This window comes from Sarcophilus harrisii, chromosome 1 (genome assembly GCF_902635505.1).
Source record: "Sarcophilus harrisii chromosome 1, mSarHar1.11, whole genome shotgun sequence".
NCBI lineage: Eukaryota > Metazoa > Chordata > Mammalia > Dasyuromorphia > Dasyuridae > Sarcophilus > Sarcophilus harrisii.
Window position 1 is genome coordinate 243,925,238 of NC_045426.1, and position 21,347 is coordinate 243,946,584.

The 21,347-nt window shown below is 32.2% G+C and overlaps 1 protein-coding gene across 3 annotated transcripts in view; it reads right to left on the reverse strand.

The window, feature by feature from the left end:
* Nucleotides 1-21,347, reverse strand: part of CEP120 (centrosomal protein 120) — a 100,256-nt gene that overhangs the window by 53,800 nt on the left and 25,109 nt on the right. For all 3 annotated transcript variants that reach the window (XM_012542613.3, XM_023497239.2, XM_031939156.1), the window contains 4 exons: nucleotides 19,244-19,441; nucleotides 11,598-11,825; nucleotides 9,646-9,862; nucleotides 8,147-8,318 (listed from right to left, as the gene is read on the reverse strand). In XM_012542613.3, the coding sequence (XP_012398067.2) occupies nucleotides 8,147-8,318; nucleotides 9,646-9,862; nucleotides 11,598-11,825; nucleotides 19,244-19,441 (815 nt within the window). The remainder of the gene's footprint in view (nucleotides 1-8,146; nucleotides 8,319-9,645; nucleotides 9,863-11,597; nucleotides 11,826-19,243; nucleotides 19,442-21,347) is intronic.

The following is a 21,347-nucleotide window of genomic DNA, read 5'->3' on the forward strand; positions in this document are numbered from 1 at the left end:
TCTCAACTAGGGATACATTAGAAACTTTTCCAATAAATACAGAAACAAAGCAAGGATTACTCTCCTCATTATCATTTGATATATTTCTGGAAATGCTGGCAATAGCAATAAAACAAGAGAAAGGAATTAAAGGGGAAAAAAACAGATTAAAGAGGAGATAAGCCTACACTTGGAAAAGTCCAGGCAATCAGCAAAGATATTGAGATAACTAATGGCTTCAGCAAAATTGTGGGTTATAAAATAAATCTTCAAAAAATCAACCGCATTTCAACAAAACAAAATACAAAAAAAAAAAAAAAAAAAAAAAAGAAATCCCATTCCAAATACTTGTAAAATGCATAAAATATCTGGGGATCAACCTCCTAAAATACACAAAAGATGTGGATATGAGATTCAATTCAAAAGTACTCTTTAAAGAAATAAAAAACAACTCAAATAGTTGGAGGAATATTCATTTCTCATGATTAGCCTGTGCCAATAAAATAAAAATGACAACACTACCAAAATTAATTTACTCTTTTAATGCTATACCAATGAAATTAGCAAGGGAATTCTTTACAGAACATGATAAAAATAACAAAATTCATTTGAAAAAACAAAAGACCTAGAATATCAATAAGAATGATAAAAAGTAGGTTATGAAGGGGGGAATAGCATTTCTATGTCTCAGATGATATTATAAAAAAAGAAATCAGCAATACTATATTTGTTTATAAAGTAGAGAAACAGATAAATGGAATAGAATAAACAAGGGAGATTCATTAACAATGGAACTCAATTAACAGTTTTTGATAAAAAGGAAAACATAACTTAGCTAGGAAAAAATTCTCTATTTCATAAAACATGGTAGAAAAACTGGAAAGCAGTCTTGCAAAAATTAGGCTCGAGCAACTTATGACATTTTCTACAATATAATTAAAAGTATGTGCTTAATATTAATATTAGTTAACATAATATTAAAGAGCATGCTATAAAAAGAATTAGAAGAAAACCATAATATGCCTTCACAGCGATGAGGAGGAAAATACATTTTTAACTAAACAAAAGACAAAAGCAATCACAAATGACAAAATCTCTGAGATTTTGCTTTTGCATAAATAAAATTAATGCACCTAAGATAAAGGAAGTAGTCAAATGAGAAAAGTTTTTCTGTTACAAACTGTTCTGATAAGGATTTGGTATCTAAGATATATAAAAAGTGCTCATGTGTACGTGTAAAATAGCCACTCCCCAAAAGTCAACAGTCAAAGGATACAAACAAATATATCTCAAGAGAACCACAACACATTCAAAATCAAACACAAAAAATGCTCAAATCATTAGTAATAAGAGAAATGCAATTAAAAGAAAGTATTGAGGTTTTATCCTATACCTTGTAAATCAACAAAAATGACCAAAAAATGGTAATAGACTACCTGGGGGTGGGATGGTAAAGAAGCAGCACACTAATAAATTGTTGATGTACAACTAATTTGGAAAACAATTATGCAAATTAAGTGACTAAAAGTAGATATCCTTTCAACTAGAGACTCCATTACAAAGAAGATATCAATAAGAAGAGAGTCTCCTCAAAAACTCCAAAATATTCATAGCAGCACTTTTTATGATAGCTAAGAATTGGAAACAGAGTAGATGCCATTCTATTGTGATGTGACTAAACAAATGGTAGTATATCAATGTAATGGAATGTTATTGTGTTATGTAGTGAATACAGAGAATCATGGAAAGATCTATATGAATTGATGAAGAGTAAAGTACACACAGCCAAGGTAAAAAACATACATATTAATTACAGCAATGTAAATGAAAGCACAGTATACCAAAAAAGCAAATTAACAGAACAAAAATTTAAAAAGTCAAAGACTAGTATAGAGATAAAAAGACACTCCCAAACCTACTCCACAAAGGAGAAGATCCATGTCTTCAGACTTTTCCAATGTATCAATTGTGTTAATCTTTTTTAGTCTCTCTAAAAAATGTTGTTTGTCATAGGAATAGCTTTTTGGAAGAGGCTGAGGAAGGAATATTTAGAATAAGAAAGTGATTTTAAAAAACAGAACATATCAATAAAAAGTTTTACCAAAAAAAAAAAAAAAAAAAGGGGGGGGGGGGGTATTATTTGTATCCTAAAGCTGAGGTTAACCTTTTTTTTTTCCTTATCATTATCTCCTTGGGAAGCATGATGAATCCTTCTCAGAATAATGGTTTTTTTGATGCATAAAATAAAATACATATAATTTTAAAAAACCAACTAATTATATTTTTAAAATATATGAAAATATTTTTTAAAACAAATTCATAAGCTCAAGATTAAGAATCCCTGTTCTAGAGATAAGGTGTTAAAAGAAAAATCACTCCAAATACTCAGTTTAAAAAAGATCTAAAAAAATCTTTGCTAAGATCTTGTAAAATATTCTAGTAACTTAACATAGGATTTTGAGGATTTGAGCCCAATTACTCTGATTCCAAATCCAGAGCTCCTTCTACTGTATCACTCTGCTACTAAACATTCTCTGTCTTAAAATGTCAACAAACATATATTTCACAACCATTTTGATTCAAATATTTCATAAAAGCACAATCTTTTCTTAATGGTCTTTTACCCACTTGTTGATAAATGATACTTTGCTTAATTTTACAGCAATCAAGAAAAAAATATAATTATATAATTACATATAACAGGAATTTCTGCATTCCCATTGTACCGAATGCAGTATCCATCTCCAAAAAACCTCGAAATGCATTTTTTTCAACAAAATATAATAAATAATTTTTAAGTTTTTATTTAAAACTACAGAAGAGACCTAAGTAGGTCTAGTTCAATCTTTTGACTCTGCAAATAAGTAAAAAGACTGGTTATGAGAAAACCAGCTAGAAGGCAATTACAATGGTCTAAGAGAGGGATATTGGAATATCTGAATTTTTAAAGTCAGGGCAGAAAGAATAAAAACACAGAGGCTTGGGGAATTATACTACAGAGGTAGAAAAAAATGGACCCAGAAATAGATTGGATGCGGAGGATACGGCAAAAGAAGAATTAAGCATGATTTTAAAAATCTAGAATAGCACAATAGGACTAAAAATACTGAGGTGAGAAATGGCTTCTAAATTCCCTTCCAGGTCTAAATCTATGATCCAGATAAAGAAGTTAAGAGACCCTTCACAAGCTTGGAACTTGTAATAAGTTTTACATGGAATATAGATAAGGACAATTTGTTTAAAAAAAAAAAAAGAGGATAAAAGTTGATAAATGTTTCCACTTGAAGGTAGGAAAAGAGAATACAATGAAGAAAGCCAAGAAGGAACAATTATACAAGCAGCAGGAAAAAGAAGAGTGTCAGAGAAGCTACTTAACAAGTAACTGTTAGAAAGAGCATAGCTAACGATATAAAATATGGTAATCAGGGGAAGTCTAGGAAGATGAGGAGGATAATAGGTTGTTATTAAGTGACTCTGAAAAGAATAGCTTTAGCAAATAATAGAGCTAGAAAATAGAATATAAGAGGTTGAGAATTAATATGATAAAGAAGAAACAGTAAGTTTATACCTTTCTACAAGTTTGGAAGAGAGAAAAGAAAAGGATAACTCAAAGGGTAGTTAGATGAAAAGGCTTAATTTTTTGATATTAGGAGACCAAGTTATAGCCTTAAAAAGTCTACTTTTGACTGTGTACATTTATAGCACTCAACTCTTTTATATTCACTTCTGACACTTAGAAAAGGCATGCAATAGAAAAACGATCTTAAAATATCAGCCTCTTTCTGGAGCCCACATTAGGATCCATGTCTCTTTTCTCTCTATATCATAACCAAAGACTCAGTCTGGCCCATGGTCTTTCAACTTCAGGGCAATACTAAAAAGAAACCCAAGGGCTCTGACAAAAATAAGAAAAATGAGGAAACTTATATAGGATAAAGGAATGAGAGTATGGAAGGGGATTTGGTGATATAACTGTAATGTGATGAGAGTGTTTTCTAGTGTGGCTGGCAAATTGATTCTTTCAAAGCATTTTGAGCAAAGTAGTTTCTCTGAAAATAGAACTTATAGATGACATATAAATTCTGATATATTTGTGGAAGGGAGTTTATTGCCATTTTTATAAAATACTGAACCACCAAATTTCCAACAGGAAAATAGTTCCTCCAAAAAAAAAAATAAATAAAGAAATTATATAGCATTGTATTATAACATAATTTTCATGGAAAAATTAGATCTCATTTCATAACTTCAATTTAAAGCACCTACTTCCTCTAAACAACATTCCCTACCAATAATCCTATTTGTGTTCAAGGCACTAACCTTCTACCATACAGCCTTTTAAATTTCATTTCATAGTGCTAACTTCCATACATCATGTGTTTTACAACCAAATTTAATGCTTTCTTCCCCAAATATACTATGCCTAAACAGATAAGCTCACAATGTTTTTGTCTAAAATGTCTTCCCTCCTTTCTTTACCTGAAGAATTTCTTTCTATTGTTTAATGTAATAATGCCACTAGCTTCATGTATTCTTTTCCAATACCATTAGTATGTGACAAACTTCATCTTTGTACCTTAGACAACACTTTGTTTTGAAAAAACAAATTATATTGTATTAGGAAAATATATTCCCTAATCATATAATATTATATATTATAATTAAAATCTGTGCCTGTGCTTTTTCTTCAATTGAAGGTATTGAACTCTACTTAATCTTCCCCAGAACCCAGCAGAGCATTCTATAACATAATGGGCATTTAGCAAATGCTTTTGAATGAATAACTTCTACAGGCAGTACACACTCTTATGGAGTGAAGAATACTAGATAATATCCTGATTTTAGTTCCAAGTCAATTCAGTGAACATGCTTACCACTTTCAGGTGACTAGCTCACCAAATAATGTAAGCCATAAATCATAGAATGCTAGAGCTGGAAGGGACCTTAGAGATTTTATATCCCAACTCACTCATCTGAAAGATAAGGCCAAGAATAATTAAGTAAAAGAATAATCTATACTCTGTCCATACTTTTCCACCACCCATACAATCCTCAAAGTTCCATCAGTAGATTGCTGAGGACAAAAACTAGACTGACACTATTCCCTTCAAAATCACTGATGACCTTACTGACAAATTGAATGGCCTTTTCTTCCAGTCTTCATCTTCCTTGATTTCTCCACAGTACATAACACTGTAGAACATATCCCACTTCTTAATACTCTCCTCCCCTTAGTCTCCTTGACACTGCCCTCTCTTCCTACCTCTCAAATTGCTCCTTTTCTGTCTCCTTCACCAGTTCTTCTTCCTCTTCCCTCTCCAATATATCCTTCACACCAATGTCAGAGAAATTCAAGCCTGCACAAAGGAGGCAGGAAAGGGTAGGACAAAATCCAGTTATAGTGAGTATCTGTTTGGCTGGAACAGAAAATAACTGAAGGAGAACATGCAATAAGCTTGGAAAATGCTAAAAGATTTTGGAGGTTCTTAAGCTTGGAAAATGCTAAAAGATTTTGGAGGTTCTTAAATGGCAAGCTAAGCAGTTTGTATTTTACTTGGGCAAGCTGGGCAAGAAGGGCAGCTGTATTTTGTTTCATCTTTGTATGATTACTATACACTGTTGAATTTACTTTTAATTAGTCGACAGTCACACTGTTACTCAGTTAAATTTGAAATTAAAAATAGATCTTCTTAACACCTAAACCTGCATCCTTTCTATCACACCAGACTTCCTCACTCAAAAGCCTTCCTTTGATTCTCCCTGCAAGCTTTACTTCATGGCTAAATTTCTACAAAATTTATTTTAAATTTGTAACCACACCATTTTTAACATCTATTATAACTTCTGTATTCACTACTCTATCACAAAATAATTTCTCAATATAAAGGATATACCTGATCCTTTTATAATATCTGAAACTAAATTGCCTTCTTCCCTTAACTATCCTGCCCCCTTTCCCCATGAAGTCTCAAGTTACTTACAGAGCATTCTCCTTGGTTATGCTCCTACATTCCTGCTGCTATTTCTTAGTTTCATTCATTAATTCATCTAATTTGTACCATTCTCTAAGTGGTGCCTCTTGAATCTCTCTCTTCTTCTGGGAGAGACTATCATGTGAAGCAGTTAGGTGGCCCAATAGAGAGAATACTGGGCCCAAAATCAGGAAAACCAAGTTTAAATTTGGCCTCAAATGTTTACTAGTAATGTGACCCTGGATAAGTCATTTAACATATCCACCTCAGTTTTCTTCATCTGCAAAAAATAGAATACCCCCTACCTTAGAGGATTGTTATGAAGATAAAAAAATCATATTTGTAGAGGGATTAGCACAATGCTTAGTACATAGTTGGTGTCTATAAACATTAATTATTACTATAAGCTACTACTTCATTATTGGTCCTCTGGAATCCTGGCAGGTTATTATACTGATCAGAGTCCTTAAGTCTCTTCCTGACTCCAGATCTCTAGCATTCCATCTACAAATGTTTTGTATTAAAGATATCTGATAAAATCCTAACATCTAACCTCTATGGAATTAACATAATTTTAAAAAGCAAGATCATCAATAGAATCAGTAATAGAATTTCAGAATTGGAAGAAATATCAGTGAATATTTAGTCCAATATAAATACTTTATTTTTCTCCACCAAACCATCCTTTCATATACTGTAGTTGCTAAAATAATCTTCTCATTGTAAAGTTCTGAGGAAGATTCCCCCTCTCAAAAATCTTCTGTCATTCTCCATAGTATAAAAATACCCATTACTCTGCCGATTGCCTTATCATTTACAAAGTTCCAAACAAGAGAGGTGGGTAACATGTATAGCAAGAATAATGTATGGAAAGAACACAGGTTTGGAGTCAACAGACTTAAGGACAGAATTTCTGCTCTGCCACTCAATGTATGACTTTGGGTAAATCATTTTACCTTTCTGAGCTTCAGTTTCTTCATCTATAGAAGAAAAGATTGAGTTGAAATCCTCAGAGCCTGACAGTTTTTTCATTTGACTTTACTTCAGTTCACTAAGATCTTGCTCCAGACACACAGGATGATCACACATGCTCCCCAGCCTGCCTATCCCCTCCCCACTTCTGCATCCATGCAGGCCAACCTCTCTTCGTAGAACACGCTCCCTCCACATCCACACCTGCTGTGATCTTCCTTTTCAGAAACTTCACACCCCAGTTCAAGAGCTGCCTCTTTCATGATGCTGTACCTGGTTTCTAAAATGACTTTTCTCAGGATCTCTACCATGTCCAGGTCACTTTCAGCAATCAATCAAATTTATGTTCATTTCTATATCAGAATAAACACCAACTCTTTGTGTTTCCTCACTTTTGTATCTTCAGTGCCTATCAAAGTGCTTTTGTACTTGACAGGCATCTGACAAATACTTATTTAATTGAATTGAATACTCTTATTTCCTCTCTGACAAAAGATTCTCGTTCAGGCAGCAGGAGTAGTTGCATAGAATGAGGCAAGGTTTTAGAAACCAAATGCTACTGAAATTTGAAGAAGAATCAGCTGGATCCACAATATCTTAATCATAGAACAAAAGAAATATTCAATGTCAGGAGAGCTTCCTGCATATTTACTTAGTTTTGTAATTTTTTTCTGCTCTATGAAGAATATATTGAGAATTCTGCTCTGGAAAAGGGCCTTCTAAGCACAGAATAAGGACTGTGGGAACTGAGTCAGGATCACAACATAAGTATTTTTACTTTTTTTGTTGTTTGCTTGCATTTTGTTTTCTTTCTCAATTTTTTCCTTTTTGATCTGATTCTTCTTGTGCAACATGATAATTGTAGAAATATGTATAGAAGAATTGTACAAGTTTAACACATATTGGACGACTTGCCATCTAGGGGAGGGGATGTGGGGAAAAAGGAGGAAGAAAAAAATTTGGAACACAAGGTTTTTCAAGAGTCAATGTTGAAAATTATCTTTGCATATGTTTGAAAATAAAAAGCTTTAATTAAAAAGAGAGAATTTTGATCAATTAATACCAAAAATGGAAGAGAAAATATTATCTTTTGAGTTCTCCTTTTTCAAACAAAGAAATTTTTAAAAGTAAAAATTTCATGCTTTTTTACTTTCTCAAACCCTCCAAAGAAAATAAGAGGCACATCTCCTTTTAAAAGTGTCTAACGCAAGATTAAACCATACCTTAACATACAATTGACTGGAAAATCAACTTCTAGGTCATGAATACTCCTTAAATCTATTGAAAAGCAAAAATGATGTGATGATGCTGGAACAGCAATCTTTTGTCCTGAAGTAATCTCGGAAGCACCAGATGTCACCAGATGAGCTTGAGAAACTGATGGAGAATTCAAGGCTGACATGAACACAAAAACAAAAGTTTAAATTTCAATAAAAGCCTCACAAAGGTGTTCAATCCATTTCAAAACGATCACTTCCTTTATCCTTAAGTAGGGAACTGGAATGTTCCTATTCTAGTTTCAAAAAGAAACCCCAAAATATTTGAGAGACTTGATCAAAGTTGCCAGTTGCAAGGTTAGTCAAGATTCAGTTGAATAATAATCTAGGTCTCTAAACTCCTACTTCAGTATTTTAATTGACTATCTCACCTGCCAAAAGAAGAGAAAGAAGTTTAACCTTAATCTAGCCTGCCATTACCAAAGAAAATATTTTATAAACTACAATGTACAAAAAGTACAATTTACTGTATACCACATTAACAAGCATTTTCATTCAGTCTGAATCTTTAAAGGTATCTAGCAATGGTAAGAAGTAGATTTTATACACTAAGTTTAACAATTTTTTTTTAAATCTTTAGAATGCATTGTAGATATAAAAAAATACCATGAAAACATATTGCTTGGCTCATCTGGGGACAGGTAGGAAATAGTTCTTTTGAAACAATTTCTTTAGTTCTTATAGTATCTTGAAAGTTGTTAGGCATTATTCTATTTTCTTTTTAAATGTTGGCCCACATCCATCAGTGAAGAAAATTACTGGTGAAAAAAAGCAGCAGTTCTACATCTTAAAAGTTTTAGAGAACTACCTGTAACATTGATAGTTTCTTGTTTGAGGCCACACAACCAGTTAGTGTCAGAGATAGGACTTGAAGTCAGCTCTTCCATTTTCAAGGATGACTTCATTCTGCCTCTCAATTTGAAACTTACTAATTGCTTAAACATTTTTTGATTCAAAGTGAATCCCAACAAATGAAAAAGGTTACAAAATCAGATGCAGGCTTAGGGTTTCAGTCACTTTCTCTCAATTTAATGGTCAGAGTATAGGAATATGTAAGCTATTTAAAAGATAGTATTTTGGCATGAAGAATCCTTTATCATCATAAAACTGTATGAATAGATAGGGATTCCAAAAATGACTTAGTTCATAATTCACAATATATATTTTTTTGGTTTGAAGCAAATTTTATTTAACAAATGAAGTGATTTTTTTTAAAATTCAGTTTTTATGTACAAGTTGCTCATACTATAGCACCTTGCTCATACTGTTGAATTATTTTTTTTTCACCTAGAAGATAGATTAAATCAGCTATTATTTTCATTTCTCCATTATTTTAAAATGAAAAGCAGCTTTTACTTTGGACATATAAAAAGCTTCTGAAATTACAAAAGAAGTTACATTACTTGAAAATGTAATGAAAAGTTAATAAAAAAAAGAAAGGTTACCCTTTTGGTTTCCTTTTATGTCCTTGTCATATTGTAAACTTTCTACTTCACTTTCTGTTGCATCATCTTTAGTAGGTGGTGACTGGCGATTCTGAAGCTGAATAGATGGTTGAGGAGTTGGTGATTTCTCTTCAGCCAACGGCTTCTCCTGTATAGGAGTTAAAACTCTCTTCTTCGAGTGCTCTTGTTCACACTGGGTCTTGAATTCAACTAAAGGCTAAATAATTTATAAAGAAATCATAATTTGAAAATTATTTTTCTTTAAATCCATGCAAATCTAAAGTTACTTTTTAAAATGTTACTTTTATAAATCTGATTCTTCCTAAATTATTTTTCCCATTTTTAGATCTTCCTAAATTATTTTTGTTCATGATTTATTAGAAACTCTAGCATCAGGACACTGTAAACAAAAAGGATTCTAAAATCTAGAGGATCAAAGATTTCTAGTGGGGAAAAAAATAATTTAGGAGAATTGTATACTTTAATTAATAGAATAGCATAGGGGATCTTCTGGGAAGGAGATTACCATTGGTCATGAATTAATGAGTTATTATCCTTGTAATGGTATCAAGTGAGAGAAGGAAAAAATGCTGAGTTATGCTTTCTTTCCTTGAATTCTATTTCTCTTCTCTTTCTATTATTTCCCCCACAATCTTCTCAAGTTCTTATATTATATTTCCTGCCTTACTAATCAGTCTGCAAAAAACCAACAGCTAAAGGAAGATAGCTATCAATACAGCTACTATATATGTGTGTGTGTGTGTGTGTGTGTATATACATATAACATATATATATATATATATATATATATATATATATATATATATATGTATGTGTGTTTGCTGTTATTGAGTCATTTTTCATTCTTGTCCAGTTTTCTGTAACCTCACTTGGAGTTTTCTTGGCAGATATATGGAAGTTTGCCGCTTACTTCTCTAGTTCATTTTACAGGTAAAGAGACTGAAGCAAATAGGGTTAAATGGCTTGTCCAGGATCACACAACTAATAAGCATCTGGAGCAGGATTTAAATTCCAAAAGATAAATTTTCTTGATTTCAAACCCAGTCTTCTACCCACTGAGCCACTTAGCTCCCTTATCAATGTATTTAGGATTCTATAATAGCTTATACAGTGTCTGTTAATAGGTCAGTATTAGTAACTGTAAAACACTAATTGTGCCCTTTTTATAAGACTGTGTGCTAAAGTTGATTCAATTTCTCTTAATAATTCTAGACTCACTCCCATGGACCAAGGTTTTATACAGTATATTCTCTTATGAGAAAGCTTTCTTTTCTGCCAAAATCACTGAAAATGAGGAACCAATAAAGAACAATTTCATTAAGAGAATTTCCAGAGGGAAAAACTCCTATCAAAATAAACTGGTGTCACCTGGAGTTAGGAACCATGCAATCTTTTCAAGAATTCAAGTTATATATTATTATTTTAAAGGAAATAAAACAATCAGAGTCAATATCTTAGAACAGTTTCAGGCTCATGTTTATGTTGCAAAGTAGATTGATTTAAATTTTTATATATAATAAAATATTTTAAGCAAAATAATTGAAGGCATCAATAAATTAATAAGCACTGATTTAAAGTATCTACTATGTACAAGGTCCTATGCTAAGCATTAGGAATACAATCAAAAAGAATAAAATAATCTCTGCAAGGAACTTACATTCTAAATGGGAAAGACATTAAATACATACTTAAGTATAAAATATAAATATGAAGAGAATAAATACAGTATTAAAAGATAGTCTGGGAGGGGGACAGGAGCAACTATGGGGGAAGAGGGAAAAATAAGGAAAGATTTCACATAGAAGGTGGTGCTTAAGGTACACAGAGATGGAAAAGGAGTTTTATGAGGTGGAGGTGAGAAAAAAAGTCCATTATAAGGATGGGGAAAGAGGAAGTGAAATTATGAGAGAGAAAAAGATAAATATACTAGCCTGGGTATTTATGCCTTCTCTTTGTAAAGCCACAGATACTCCTACAGTAGGTGCCAATTCTAATGGAATAGGCGGAAGTTTTTGTTTGGCCCGGTTTGGTGGATCAAGGGTAAAAGCACCTTCAACTGCTACAGGACGTTGGTTGATGTCTGTACTTCCTTTCTTCAACAATCCAGTAAGTGGAATTTCTGTGCTTCCAAGTGATTGGTCTCCACAGCAAAGATGAATCTTTTATGCAAGAAAAATTCTCTAAAATAAATCTTTAAAACACTTCTCCCTTCCTGCCCCCCACAACTCACTTAAAAATATATTACATTTAATAGAAAAATTAAAGTATAACATATAAAAAAGTAAAACACAACTTAAAAATAAAGTATAACATAAAGTAATGTTAGACTCCCTCAAAACAGGGTATATAATGTAATAAACTCCTGAGCCATACAACAAAAATTAACTAAATTTAAAGCGATCTATACATGTGATTTTGAAAAAACTAGCAATCATATAAAGTTATTAATAAATTCATTATTTTATTTTACATTATCTTTTTAGAAAAAGTTTTCCACCCACATTAAAAAAATCAAGTCTCAGGTACTGATTTGCTAAATTGTTTTTTCACTAATATATACTGATCAGCAATTGAACATTATTTTCCTTAAAATACAGCCTTCGAATTGCCACTGTAAGAAAACAAAATAGTAAAATAAAATCAAAATGACTATAATGAATAGGTCTAATTTAGCTATATTATGACACAAGTAACATTTCTTTAAAAATTTAAATGTTCTATCTTAAAGATAACCAACAGTGTGATTTTTAAAAAAAAGACTGAATGAATACACAAAAAAGTCTAAAATTAAAGCACTTTTCTTTAGAACAAAAACAAGAAATGATTATTGATACAATATGTGAAAATAATTGATTAATAGGTACTACTGACATGAAAAATTACAGGATTATAAATGTTCAAAAACTAAAATAAAATATGCAACATTCTCTTTAAACAGAAAAAGAATAAAAAATGTCAGATTATAAAAACAGATAAATAGATTTCTGATTCAAATTTAGACACCACAAGTCAATGCTATACATAAAACAAATATTCCGGGGAAGAAGGGAAGGAGAAGAAAAAGACTTATTATATATTCAATTTTTTAAAAAAAATTTGTTGTTTGTACTATATTTTGGCATGATTAAATTTAATTTACCATTTTATTATAGAAGCTTAACTATGAAATAACGAGAAAGATTTTATAATATGGGAAATCTGTCTCATTCACCTCTTTTTAAAGTTTGACTGATTTTTTTTTTTATGCCATCAGAGTTTCCTCCAGCATCCCTTTCTCCTGCTTACTTCACTCTGTATCAGTTCACATAGATCTTGCTATGCTTTAAAATATTCATCATTTCTTCTATGAATGTTCCTTTACATTCATGGTACAATAACTTATTTAATCATTCCTCAATTGATAACTATCTGCTTTATTTCCAACTCTTTGCTACCAGGAAAAAAAAAAAGTGATGCTATACATTATTTCAGTGAATGTAGGGATTGACTTCTTAACAGTGACCTCTTTGTGGTATTAGTTTACTAGTGGAATCTTGGTCAAAGAGGACAGTCACTTAAGTTTGTAAATTTTCTGTGGATAATTATTCACATGTTATTGAGAATGCCTTTTGGCATTCTGGTATGTGCATATGTATGTATATGTTCACTGTCTGTATATTTTAAGACCCAAAACCTGATGAGATATGTTTGATACAAAGATTCCTCTTCCCCTTAGAAGATTCTCTTCTTTTCCTAAATTCATGATTCATGGTTTACTGGATAAATTACTGTAGTCTACCATAGATTTTATTAAAAATCTATGAATCATTAATACTATTGATATATAGTACAAAAAATAGAACTTTTATCTTTTCCTTCCCTGGGTTAGATATTAGAAAAATATTTTTCTCAAAAAGTGAATTTGGTAAGGTGTGAGATGGCACAGTAGATATAATATATAATGCTGGACTTGTTCAAGAGTTCAAATCTAGTCTTAGATACTAACCAGTTGTATAACTCTAGTCAAGTCTCTTAATTCCTGTCTACCTTATATTGTTTACCTCAACTGTAAAATAGGGATCTCAAAATAATACTTTCCTTACCGGGTTGTGTGAGAATCAAATGATATAAACTTGTAAAAGACTTATCAAAACAATATGTTAGCACTTTATAAATGCTTGTTCCTTTTCCCTTCAATATCTGGCAATAATTTATGTAGTATGGTTACTAATTGTTTCTTAAATCTTATAGAATTATCCTGGTATACTAATTATTTCTTAAATCTGATAGAATTATTCCACTGAATTCATCAGAACCAGAAATCCCCCATGTTCCCCTTCAGGAGTCCCTTCAGAGTTAGTTTTATTTCCTTTAGTGAGATTGGATTTACTCAAGAAATCTATTTAGTCTTTGGTGTGGTTAGGCATTTTAGATTTTTAAAGTAATTAACGTTTTGTCGTCTGTTTCATTAACGTATAACTGTATAACAGGTTCTTATTATTCATTTCTTCTGATTTTATTGTAATTCACAACAAAACCTTTTTAATTTGCTACTTTTTTGATTTGGTTTTCTTTTCCTTTCAATCAGGTTGGCTAAAGAGTTATCAGTTTATTGGTCTTCTCAAAGAAATGCTTTTCAGTTTTACTTGTTTCTATAGACAAATTGTAGAAAAAACACAATAAAATTTGGAGGATGCAACCAAAATAGCTCTTGGGGAAATCATATTCCTACCAAAATATCTTAAATACTTAAAAGAATTAATGGAATCAAAATGCATTTTTTAAAAATTTACAAATCTATAAATATATAAAAATACATTAAAAATTAGAGGAGAAAAAAATCCCAAACCAAAAAAGTCTGTAAAAACAAGTAAAATTGACAACTGTTTCTTGTCTTTTGGTTCCTTTTTAGTTGTGTCTCATTCTTAGAAATACCAATTCTTGCAAGTGATATTTTGTCCTATATCTCTCTATGTACTTGAAAATCTCTTCCAGGGGCCCATGGGGGGTCTCTAATCCTCTGGGTGTCACTTATCCCCAAGAGCTCTGATTCCCTTCCTGAGGAAAGACAAGTAATCTCTCAAATCAAATCCCTGTAAATTATACCCACTGTAAATTCCTAATTTCCCTATACAGAATATATCTCTCTTTTCCTATTTCAGATAAGAATCTTATAAGAATCAGGATACTTTCTCTCACTAGCAAAGGAAGATTTCTTTCCCTTTTTCAACCTCTCCCTTAGACTCTTTGTCTCATCTCGAACAGTATATTCTTCCTTAGATACAATTTCTGCTTCATTCTGAGTCTGAAGGCATATCACATAATTCCCTTTATGTTATTCCTCTCCTCTCATCTTTAATGCACCCTCCCATTATGAAATTTAGTGACATTAAAAAACAACCCCCCCCCAAAAAATAAAAGACAAACCAAAACAAAACACCTTGATTCACTACTAGATTTAATGGATGATGTTTCAGATCTGTTTCTCCATCATTTCTTCTAACTTCTGTGTTGGGGCCCAGAGGGCCTGGGCAAGAAGTTTGTTCTGACATAGGGCTCAGGGGTCCTGGGCCCAGGCAGGAAATCTGTGCTGGCTTGGAGACCGGGAAGTATTACATTGTAGTTCCCCTGACTAATATGAGACCCGGGGCTTGCAAAGGTTGCTGACAATAGCTTAGGTCAAAGAGCAAGTCACAGTGACCCAAAAACATGCTTGCCCCAAGAAGTGCTCTATCATCAGGATGTAAGCTCCGTGACTTTCCTGACTCAGCCACATCAGCAAAAGATTCTTTGTTGGGCTCTCTGACCTTTCCTGAATCACCCATGTCAGCATAAGCTTACTTCCTTGAGGTTGGAGTGGAAAGGGGGATTTAAGGAGGGACCAAGATTGTAGAGGGGAGGAAGGCAAAGAAAAGCATCTCTAATAAGGAGAATCTTGATTTCATCTCTTCTGGTTTGTGACTCTTTGGGGAATATGGCTGGTTCGTGTCCAGATGCGCACTGAAGCTTGAGAGGAGGAGGTAAGGCCCGGCTGCCCACAGGTGTAGCACCTGGCACTTTTGCATTCATCCTCGTCATATATCTTATGTGCACTAGTCAGCTAGGTGGTGTAGTGGATAGTTTTTCACAGTTAGCAGTTAGATTTTAGTTCAAGTCTAGCCTCAAACACCAATACAGAAAATTTCTTATCTCTATCTCAGTTTCAACTAGAAAATCTAACTCTCCAGATTTGCTGTGAGGTTCAAATGAGCTAATATGTGTAAAGAATGTATACAGTGCCAGGCACACAATAGATATGTTAATAGATATGCTACTTATCACTTTTTTTATTATTAAATCTCTTAAGAATTTTTTATTATACTGGGAAATTATGATGATCTCTTTGGTTTGGTTTTCTTGGGGTCTCTGGGAGTAGCCTTCCTTTCAGCCAAGTAATCACCACAAGAACAGCTAGGTGTTAAAGTCCAAATCCTTTACTGTCTCTTTCAAAGTTTTGTCTCCTTTCCTGGGACCCAGCTAGCATTCTTAAAGGTCTTCCAGAGTCTTGGTTTCAATGGAGAAATGAAAGAGAGCCTGCCACCAGGAGCCTGACTGAAGGTGAAATTGAATCTTTCTCGCCTTCACTCCAAGAGCTTAAGCTCCTGCCTCCAGTTCTCTTGTCTTCTCTGCCTCTGAATCAATCTAGCTGGGGCTCCTAGCTTATATGCTCTACACTGAGTATAAACTAATCATTATATCACTAGGAAACCATTATTTGTTGTAAGATTAAATCAATCATACAGACCTTAGAGAACTATTAAGCACCATGCTAAACTAGATAACCATTGTATCATCAATTCCACTTAGTACCTCGTAAGCATCCTTGTTTCAAGTTCAGAGTTCTTGTCCATAACAGGAAATGAATGTGGACTATTTGCATGTTTTTCTTCCCAGGTTATTTTTACCTTTCTGAATCTGATTTTTCTTGGGCAACAAGAGAACTGTATGGATGTGTACACATATATTGTATTTAAGATATACTTTAACATGTTTAACATGTATGAGACTGTCTGCTATCTAAGGGAGGGGGTAAAGGAAGGGAAGGGAAAAGTTGGAACAGAAGTGACTGCAACGGACAATGTTGAAAAATTACCCATACATATGTTCTGTCAATAAATAGCTATTAAAAAAAAAAAAAGTCTCGTTATTTTGTTATTTTTATATTTGTTTACCATTCTTTTGTTTCTCTTGTCTGGAGTGTTTCAAAAGCATATAAATTTCTTCAGGCATGGATTCTATTCTAGAAATATTTAGCATGTCCTTAAGAAATACCCATATTTTTTCATGAATGATAGGCTCAGGTTTGCAACATATTTCATCCTGGTTTGATGCAATGAAATAAATTATTAAATTGCTTTCTACAGTTTTTGGTAGGTAACAAGAATAGTTTTGCTTTATTTTATTTTTGAAGGTCTTGCTTTATTTTATTTTTGAAGGTCTTTTTTCTTAGTTGCTTGCAGAATTTATTTTTGTCAATGAAATCAGATAATTCAACTGCTATGTTATCTTGGAGCTGACAGAATCAATTTATCTTCTAAGTCAAAAGTGACTAGCACTTTTGTTTTCCACGTTCAAAAGATTTGAGCAATCTCATTATTTCTTATATTATGGTATTAAGATTTTTTAACTTGCTATGTTCTTCTGAGAGCCCTATAATATTTAAATTGTTACTATATCTCCTTTCTTCAATTTCCTTTATGGAAATCATGTTTTCTTTTAATGTTATTACTTTTGTTTCTCCTTTTTTTCCAGAGTGTCCATTTGTTCTGTGTATTTGCATTTTTAATCAATTATTTTCTCTTTTGTTTCTATAGTTAAGACTTGCAACCAGGGATTCAAATTTTTCTATTCTGCAAACTATCTCTGGGCATAAATTTTCCTTTTCAAAACTCTTCTCTTTTAAACCATCCAGAAACTGTATGTTGCAATTCTATACTCTTCTTAATCTAAAAGGTCCTCTGCCTCATCAAGTGTTGATTTGCTTTCTTTTATCTTGCAATTATTCATAGATGCATGCAGAAATTTCACTAGTCTGAAGATCAAGGAATTTTCAGGATGTGGAAGCCATTTTTCTATCTATTACTAATTATCTTTTTTATTGGTTTATTTTTATCTGTTAATGCTCAAGGTCTCTAGGTTTTCTTCTTCCTTAGATCTTTTGTAACTTCAGAAACCTCTCATTTTCCCCTACTGTTCACTTTCTAATTCCCTCTCCTTTGATGGAAGACTACTTGGGAGATAGATCTCAATGATGTCTCAGCCTCTTTCCATGCTGGGGAATTCAGATATGATTCGCCAACCTAGGCATTTGTCCTTAGTGATTTCTAAGAGAAAAGAAATGGCCTCAGCTGGATAGTATGCTCTTTTCTTTTAGATTTAATGAAATGTCACATAGCTATGTACATGTGCTGCTCCAGTTCCCTCTATCCCTCTGTTCTCTGGCAGAGTTCTGTGGTGGCGTGGAGTACCTTCATTCTCCTCTGCTAGAGCTGCCTGAGAACATTTCTCTCATTTAGATCTAAGTGACACTGGGAAAAGATTAGAAGCTAGTGTGAGTGAGAAAGGTAAATAGAGTTGGGCTTGTCATAGCAATGTGAGAAGTGGGGACAAGCTTCTAAGTAAATATATTAGGCTCAACAGGGTTTATCCTTCTTTGTTGCTAGTTTATCATGTTTCTACTCTGAGTTCTTAAGAGTCCCTAACCATGAAGATAGATGAAAGTGCTTATGCTCTGGCACATAATTCCAATTTTGAAGAAGTTTTAGAGATTGTGAGAACTGGAAATAATGTCTATTTCTCTTATCTTGTAGGCATATAGTACCAAAAGATTTTTTCTCAATCACTTATCACAAAGAATTGCTGTATTCTTTAAACTATTTAATGTACCTTATCTTTTCAACAACACTGAAAGCCGATGTCTGAGACTATCTGATATTCTTCTGTAATCTTCATTGCATGTGTAAAGTACCATACACAGAAAATAGATGCAATAAATACTTATTTCAGTGAATTAAAATATTGACAGTTCAATGAGAATAAATTTACAAGAAAGTAAGCTATGGGTTCTGTTTTTGGTTCTATTACCATTTACTTTCTTTGTTATAAAAGAACAATAATTTACTTACTATAAATCAATAAATGGTCTGAAAAGATATTATGAGCAAAATAAAATGGTTAACAAAAATAATTATGATTAAATATTGAGAAAACTTAAAAATTTCTAAAACAAGTTTTGTCTGTCTTATTTTTTTTTAAGAAAAATAATCCCTTTAATCATTTCCAAAGCTTAAGTATTCCCCAGTAACAGCTAACAATAGAAGGAAAATAACAAGAACAGGATAATGCTGACACAAATTTATTTGCCCTGCCTTTGAAGACCAAGTCAAAGTAGCAATTTAATCTATATAAAATAGAACCTTTTCATCTATAAATGCTACAAAATCCTGACAGCCTTGCTGTGGGTAAAGGTTGCTGGAATTAAAACAATAGGAAAAAAATAAAAGATTCAATCATCTCTATATGTTAAACATCCCTTATAAGATGAATCCGAAACATTTACCTGTAGTTTAGAGTGTAAAGAAAGATAAATACGAAGTACTTCAATACTGCTACGTATTCGAACAGATGCTCTCTCTGGCTCAAAATCCGGGTTTATCAAGTCATTGAAGGGTTCATTTGTAACATCATTTCCCAATAGTGAATAATAAAAGAAAAACTCAGGTTGTCTCTCTGGAAGTTTCATTGTACATGGAATTAACTATAAATTAATGAAAAAAGAAAGTAAATCAATATTTAAATAATTTAATCTTTTTTTGTACTAAAAATTCATATAATTCCCCCAAATAAAATCTCTAATCACTTTCAAATTTCTAATATAAATATATTTTAAATATTTGTTCTGAAAACCATTCAAGTCTCTCTGATTTCTATATCAAAAGCACAAAAATTTTCTTTTAATTAATTAAAGTCATTCAAATAATTCTTCACTGACATTTATAAACAAAATTCTTTTGATGCTATTCTTGAAATTAGATACAAAGTCAAATATAAACTACTGATCCAAATCCTGGTCATTAAAGGAAACATAAAACTAATTCTCAAAACCTTAGGGAAGAAAATGAAGTACTAAAAGCTGCAAATTAAACCCTCCTCTCTCTCCTAAGATATTTTCTTTAAATTATGGATGATAGTTTAACTTATTTGCCACATCATCCTAAGAATATGATGGGATTCCTACCTTTATAATTTTAAAGTCATTTTAAGTCATATCATTTTATCCAAGATCTTTAAAAGACAATACAGATAAGAATTGTATGGTTCAGTGGAAAGAGTGCCGACCTAGTCAGAAATCTTGAGTTTAAAGCCTAAAGTTAACTCTTACTAGTGATATAAACATGGGCAAATCATTAACTACTCTCTATAAAATGGAATGCTAAATATTGTGTGAAAAAAGCACTTTATTAATTTTAAAACAACATGGAGCTGTGACTTATAAAATTTGGACAAAATTATCAAAAAATAATAAAACCTGGATTTTGGCAGAACATAGTTATATAATGCATTTTTTAAAAATTAAATAAATAGTTCTAAGATGACTAAGTGAACAGTAACAGACAGATGAAATTTTCACACAAGAATTCTATCAAATGCCTAAAAATAGCATGACCAAATAATGATCATAAAATTTAAAGAGAAACAGTGCCTGTACTCAGCCAAATACGTGTGTGTGTGCGCGTACACGCATGTCTGAAAATTTATCACAATAGGAAAAAGGCCTGGCCAGAAAGGAGAAGTCAGTTTGCCAACTAGCATTTACTAAGTACCTACTATGAGCCAGACATCTAAGCACAAACAAATCAAAGAAAGGCAAAAAATAGTACCTGCTCTCAAAAAGTACAGTATAATGGGACAGACAAAACTATGTACAAATAAGATATATTCAGGATAAAATAAGCCTGAGGTTCAAACACCAAGGGCAGGAAGACTAGAGGGTTTCTCTATACTTTCTCTGGAATGAAAGTAGACATTTCTACAGTTAGTTCCCTTCTCAGTCTGTAATTCTACCCCTTCATTAAAAAAAAAGGCAAATAATCTTTGGACAGTAACATATAAGCATAGTAAAGCAAGTGAAATCCATGAACTGCCCATGTCTGGAAAGATATTCTCAATCAACAAATCTTCTTTCCCACTTCTCTGTCAAGGAATGGGTGGCAAGAGGCATAAGTGGACCTCTGGAATCATGGTCAGTCATTGCACTTTTTTGAATCTTCCAAATTTGTTTTTCTTCCCAATGTTGTAGCTATTATATCAGTTGTTCTGCCCACAAGTCTACCCAGGTTTCTCTGGATGCATCCCTTTTCTCATTTCTTACAGTTCTATATTCCATTACATTCACATACTACAAATTTTGCAATTCCCTAATTGATGGATAATCTCTTTGTTATAACAGAAAGAATTGGGATTAAAGGGTGTATAGATATTTCTATATATAGATATAAATATATGATATATTACAGAGCTACTGCTATACAATAAAATATGGATGTCTAAAATATTAATGTCATTATAATAGCAATATATTATATAATGTAGTAATGTATAACATGTTGATATATTGTATTATATTATGATTATATATATTATACAATAGTGTCTTTTAAAAG